General features: G+C 39.8%; 1 protein-coding gene across 1 annotated transcript; it reads right to left on the bottom strand.

The window, feature by feature from the left end:
- Positions 1–1,149: 1,149 nt before the first annotated feature.
- Positions 1,150–6,546, bottom strand: LOC109623950 (zona pellucida sperm-binding protein 3-like). The gene is made up of 9 exons (XM_020078409.2): positions 6,386–6,546; positions 4,334–4,641; positions 3,357–3,475; positions 3,129–3,232; positions 2,838–3,015; positions 2,619–2,736; positions 2,457–2,539; positions 2,104–2,192; positions 1,150–1,275 (listed from the first exon to the last, which is right to left on the bottom strand). Exons 1-9 carry the CDS (start codon positions 6,504–6,506, stop codon positions 1,211–1,213), a joined length of 1,185 nt encoding a protein of 394 aa, XP_019933968.2. The 5' UTR covers positions 6,507–6,546; the 3' UTR covers positions 1,150–1,210.
- Positions 6,547–6,879: the final 333 nt, after the last annotated feature.

Genomic DNA, 6,879 nt, shown 5'->3' with positions numbered 1-6,879 from the left:
TTTCCTATTAATTGATGTAATGGACAAAACAAATACCATCACTGTGTTTTGAATTAGGACAGTTATTGTGATGACCTTGAAGCTCAATGTGACCTCTCAGTCTGAGGTCATCCTCCGCTCCCTGGGGAGACAGAAAGCAGAGATGGATCGAAGCTGACGGGAAGCTCCTCTCCGGCCCGTGATGGATGCTGCAGCCTGCAACTCTTAGGCCGTTGTGAAGGAGATGAGGCGGCTTGACAGAGGGGAGGGGGGGTGTAGGTTAGGGTTATAAAGAACGGTCCTGTCTATGATACATAGTGACACAGCCTCTCCAGCTGTGTCCACTCAGGTGTTATCATCTAAAATGGACGAGGGTAGAGGTGCAGAGCAGCTGTCCCTGCAATAAGGGGGCATATGAAGAGTCCATTTTGCTTAGGAAGGTTTCTGAGTGAGTGAAAGACCAGGAAGATGCCATTTTTGTTAAGGACAAGAGCATCAATGCTTCCCAGCGCTTCCTTTAGCATAGGAAACACTGGACCAACCTTTAGGCTATTAAAAAGAGAGAAAATGTCATCCCACAAGTCATTGCAGCAGTAACGTAACAATCTTCGTTGCATTTGGGCAGATGTCAATTCAAAAAGCACAGCTGCTTTATTTATTTAACTATTGCTGACTGAGTTAATCCACATGTTCCTCATTAGTTCAACGGGAGTCAAAAATGTATAACAAAAATGAATAACTGAAGATTTAATGCTCCCTCTGTATAAACTGGAAACAATTTTAGTACAGTGAAGTACACATCTTTTGTTAAGAAATGGTTTAAAAAAATAAAATAAAAGCCAGGTTTAAAAGTCATGTTTTCTTAACAATGGTTCCATTTGACCAACTCTTTCAGCTTCTCTTCCACAGCTTTTTTGACCTCACAACATTTTACCCCAGGTTCAAGAAATAATGGTTTACGAGTTTACTTTTCAACCGCAAACGCCAGTGGTTAAATTTATCTGTCACAGGCAGAAAGTCTCCCAAGGCAGTTATTTGATGCAATGACCCATAGCTGTGCCATTTGTATAAATACCAGCACACTCGGCTGCAGCATCATTTACATCTTGGACTCTCATTGTACCTTCAAGTTTGATTATATTCCCTTGTAACCATAAACCAAATCAGGTCTCCATCAGAGGTAAAAAGCTTTAATCAGTAATTTCATTCAAGTTACTTTTCATTTTATTTCTCAGCGTAGAGGTTTGTCCTTCACTACGATTGGTCCAAAAGCTGTTTCCTGTTCCCACAGAGGACCTGCAACACAAACAACTCTTTAAAGTTAACAAACTGAAAAAATTACAAGAGCAACAACTGGCTTCTAATATGTTAAGGTTTGAATTTGCATAGTACAAAAGCCATCTCTTTAATTTAGAAGCTAACTAAGTGCAGTTATGGCATCTTAAAAAAAAAAGCAACTTTAAAATCATCTGCCAATATGTAACGGATTGAGCAATAAACCATCTATGCAATTAGAATTATATAAAGGGATAAGGTGTAACTTAAAAAAAGTTATAAACTGCATACACAATATCCTGCTCAAAAGAGTGCAGCTGACTCGTGAGGTGGTTGCTGTGATACTTAAAACAGCAGCACACTGTAAAAAAGCTTTAGTTTTGAGATGATGATTCAGCTCAGCACAAGTGACGTGTCTTGTGGAAAATCTGCTGTTCAATGGTCAACTCATCAGTGAAGAAAGTGCTCAGGAGCCCTTTGACATCTCATGCTGAACTATTTATTGAAGCTTGGCCAAGTAGAAAATCCATCAATACAACAACTGTGCCTGATGTCCTCTCATATTCTGAAGTCTCATCTACGGATCATTTAGTCTATGGGTCTGCTAGTTCCTAAACAAGCAAACGTATTTTCTAATTCTGGAGACAGTGTTTGCGTAGTCTCACATATGTGGTGTCTAGGAAGTGAAGCATTTGACCTCGGCCATGCCCCTAAACTTCACCAAACACGACACCCACATGCACTATGCCTTAGAGAGAGGAGACAGTGTCTCTGAAAATTCCAAAACAACATGATTACAAAAAAAAGAGGGAAAACAGGTAAGAGTTTCTCATGCACTCGTCGACTTACTTGCTCCGGTCAGCTGACTCTGGCCTCTTGTCCCACAGTCTGCATCACAGCATGAACAGGCTTGATGGCTTCCACTGGCCTCCGACCACCTGTCAATCAAAAACGAGGAAATTTAGGATAATGTCATCATTTAGGTGATCAACAAGAAACTAATGTATGAGTGTTTAATATGTCTGATCCTGAATTCCAGGGAAATAAGCGAATAGTGTCAGCAGTTTGAAAGGAACTACAACTGACAATCTACAGGATGCAATTTACAATGATCAATATGCAGACCAATATTCCAGCAGTTAAAGAAACAAATATTTGAGAGCCACTAAGGATGATGAGGTTAATGGGGAGTTGTGTCCCACCTGTTGGAGAATGAACAGGCTTTGTTGGTTGCATCAACAGCTGCAGTAGCAGCCGTGGCTTTCAGACTGCAGGTGATGTAGATCTGCAGAGACAAAGAGGGTTTCAATCACCGATTTGTAAAAAAAATGTTTAAAGTGCAAAATGTAGAGTTTGAGTCTCACCACGCCACTGTGGTCCTGCTGGAACTTGAACGCCTCAACCTCAAACTGCAGTCTGTCGCTCTGAGTCCGAGGTAGAAACCGAGAGCTGGAGCCGGTCAGCTGACTGTCAAACAGACACCTGAACGCAACACATGACATCAAGATAGACACCTGAACGCAACACAAAAGCGGGATAGGAGATGTAACACACTTTAAAGATCACCAGCAAAGTGAACTGACCCTTTGTTTCCCATGAAGAGGTATCGAGGGACAGTGTCAATGTTTGGGACCACGGTGGCCACACAGCTGTCCACAAACACTCGGAGAGGGAGGTGGTGAAACTGTTGTACTGAAACTTCAAAATTCATCATGTCTCCCAGCAGGAACTGAGTGGATGGACGAGGGTACAGCCAATCATCTGAGAGAGGAAATATCAGGCGGAGCTATGGGATGTTTTAATCCTTGCAAACTAAAACACCAGGATACTGCAAGAACATTTTGGAGATCATCATTTATGGAGTATGAACGTACCAGTCATGAGTTTAAGGGAGAAGTAGAGACTTTCCTCAGCAGATTTAGTGTCACTAAATGGAGTCCAGGTCGGCCTCATCAGCCCGCTGCTCACACCATGCTTCCTGAACACATTAACAGCAAATATCTAAATGCAGATTGTTTAATATCAAGAAACATTTCAATGGAACAGACACGGAGGGTGTTGAAACAACAGTATAGAGCCTCCATGGTTGGATCCAGTCTGACCTCTGGTAGTGACACTGGATGCTGACTGAGACGTCTCTGGTTCGGATGATTGGACTGTTGCCCAGAGGACTGGGGGTGTAGATCAGTGTGAAGACGTAGATGAACGAGTCCTCTGACATCTGAAACGCAGGAGGACGACACATGTCTATATACACATGCACATTAACAACATTTGACACTGAATCACATTGTCAAGTGTCTTGTTAACAACCAACAGTAAATTTTTTCAAACTGTAGCTCTACGTTATTTGATACCGATAGAGCAATTTAATGAACACTATAAAATACAAAATGATAATATGCTGGAGTCTGTTCCTAGCAGGTAAGAAACAAAACATGACACAGATATTGTGCAAATAACAAAACACCAGAACACAAATACACAGAGAAAATGACTAAACTGAGCATTTAGCCTCATTTAGCTCCTAGTTTTTGGATGTTGAATCATTGCCGAAAAGCTTTACAGACAGATTTTTAGCACAAGATCACATATGTTGCCCTGAAGAGCATACAGTTTCATTGTAACAATCTGTGAGTCTTTGACTGTTTTACAGAGCTGATTATGGACCTTAAGTAACTAATTACAGCAGTAATCTGATATTAAAGGTGTCATGTGGAGTTTCTGTGCACAGTCAAAGTGTTTGATCATTGTGGGCTTATCCATAATATTGCAAGTTGTCTACTTTCCTATATAAAGTGCCATGAGATGATGCATGCTGTGAGTGTTGCACCACACAAATAAATTTTTAAATAAAACTGACCTGCTGCTTCAAAAAAATCCAAGTAATTTCAATGTTTGATTAGAAGAGCATCAATTCAAATTGCTCAACCATAGTTGCACTCTTACAACCAGCACAAGGATCATTTCTGCTTTATCACAAGACATTTATAAAATAAAAAAAATCATTTGAGCCTGAATACAATTCCATGTCTAGTTTGTGTGAACAATTTGTGTGATGTGGGACAATCAGTCTCACCAGTAGCTGGCTGCCACATCCATGCAGCTCTGATTCAAACACCAGGACCTGAGTGTTTGCATCCTCCCCTGTGGCAGGACACCCTCCCAGTGAGACGTCTGCAGGCAGGACAGGTTTACCGATTCCCAGCAGGTCTTTCTTGACCTCTACCCGCACATACTCCTCCCCGCAGGTGGCGCTGACAGTTTCGACTGCAGTTGGAGTCTTCAGCTGAAAATCTGGAGGGTACTGAGGCTCTTCTTCAGCTGGTGGTTCTGGAAACTTCCAAGTCAACGGTTCATGGAAAGACTGCTTCTCCTGTTGAACAGCTAAGATGGTGTATATTATCCATTAGCAAACCAACATGTTTGTCCTCATGATTAAAACAAATATCTCTTGACACATGTTTTTCAAAAGTCATGAACTCATTGTTGCCAAAACATCAACCATCAGTACAATTCTCACCAACTGCATTTAAAGGATCAGAGAAGTGTATTCTTTGGCAAATACATATTAATTCAGATTCAATTTATCATCAAGCCAGTGGCACTGGCCATGACAGTGTAGTGCACAGTTAAATTATGGAGATTGAGTCTGGTTGTGTCCGAAACCCACTGCTTGGCCTTGTGATAGTTCTAATCTTTAGTTTAAGAGTTGGCCTTTAAAAGGTTCAGTTTGTAGAATTAAGTGACATCTGGTGGCGCAGTTGCAGCTGAACACCCCTCACCTCATCCTCCCCTTAAAATGTGAAAGAGAACCAGTGGTAGCCTTCAGTTGTCATAATTCCAAAAATATTTGTCCAGTCTGGACTACTGCAAAAAAACATGGTGGCCTCCATAGAGAGGAGCCGCTGCAGGTGTAAATATAAAGTATTTAACTATAAAGGGCCTTTTCTAGGGGAAAAAAAACAACAATTTGTACAAGTTACATGAAACACATTAGTGAAAACATCACTATTTATATATATATATATATATATATATATATATATAAATATATATATATATATATATATATAAATTTACTGCCAATAAAGCTTACACACTGGACCTTTAATAGGAACACTGGACCTTTAATAGGAACACTCACCCAGTTTTTGGTGTGTTTCATTTCTATATTAATAGCTGTTCACTTTGTGGAGAGTAGTATACACTAGCCCTACAACATGCAAGCTGTTTCACTGAGACATCTCAACAATAATCTGAAGAGAAAGAAAAACCTGAAATACCAAAGAAAGACCAAATACAGACATTTTTCCAAAGGTAAAGGTCTGCTTGTTAAATTCACAGTGCACGTTAGTGAAAAAGGAGCTTCACCAAAGTCAGTGCCAGCAGTTGAGGTTTTCATTTAGACAAAACCATTCCAAGTAAAACTCATTCATTCTCACTAAAAGTATTATGTACAAAGTTCTTCCTTTGTCAGTTTTTATATTTCAGCTGAGATTTTCCTTCCCCCATTTCAGCTTCTTATTGTAAAATAATATTTTTAACTATTGGACAGAAAGTCAATTATTTAAAGGCTCAGTGTGTAGAATTTAATGAGATCTAAGTTGAAGTTTCTTGGTGAAGTTGCATGTTGGAGCTGAACACCCCTCACCACACCCTCCCAAACATGAGAGAACCTGTGGTAGCCTTCAGTTATAGTCATAAAATCTCAAAAGGTTTTTAGTTTGTCTAGTTTGGACACTGTAAAAAACATGGTGGCTTTCCATAGCTAATATAAAGCATTTAAATATCAACTGCTCATTCTTGGGTAAAGAAAACAATTAGGTGATCACACACTAGTGAAAACATCACTAGGATTATATTATATTCAATTTCTGCCCATAGATCCCTTTCACCTAAATCTTACACACTGAACATTTAAGTGTGCAAGATCAACAAAAGGTATTATTCAACTTGTCCCCTAAATAACCTGATCTGCTGTTGCTGAAGAAAAACTTTCAGTCTAAAGCCAAATCTTAACACTTAGCATCCAGTTTCTTTCAGAGGGGACAAGACACTTCCAGAACTGTTCATCAGACAACAATATGCTGATCGTAGTATTGAGTCCTGTGATGTGGATCAGACCTACCTGCTGGTTGTTGGACTACTGGTTGATGTGGTCTCTGGTCTGCAGATTGCATGTTCCTGTTTATGTCCCGAGCTGCTGCTCCGCAGAACAGCCAGAGGAGCACTCTGATGGTCGACATCATGTTGTGGTCTCTAACATTCACTGTTTTTTTGAAACACTTGCAGCAGGTGGTTTTAAAGCACTAAAGTGTGGCTCCGCCCACCTTTTGATTGACCTGATTGTCCTCCAGTTGTGCCTTGTTCACCTGCTCCTCCCTGCTGAGCTTCATTCATAAACACAGAACCTTTACTCTATAGATTTGTCATCAATTTGACATGTATGATTTTTTGATATAATAATATTTGTATAATGCAGCCATTAAACACTGGTATGATGACATACATTCCACCCCTTTTATTTATTTATAAGAATAATAATAATATAATCATTTATTTAAAATGTATAATATTAATAATAAAATGTTATTTGTATAGCGCCTTTCAAAGCAAGAGTTA

The sequence above is a fragment of the Paralichthys olivaceus genome, chromosome 7 (genome assembly GCF_024713975.1).
Source record: "Paralichthys olivaceus isolate ysfri-2021 chromosome 7, ASM2471397v2, whole genome shotgun sequence".
Classification (NCBI taxonomy): Eukaryota; Metazoa; Chordata; class Actinopteri; order Pleuronectiformes; family Paralichthyidae; genus Paralichthys; species Paralichthys olivaceus.
The sequence above is the reverse complement of the archived record's forward strand: the minus strand, read 5'-3'. Positions and strand labels throughout refer to the sequence as shown.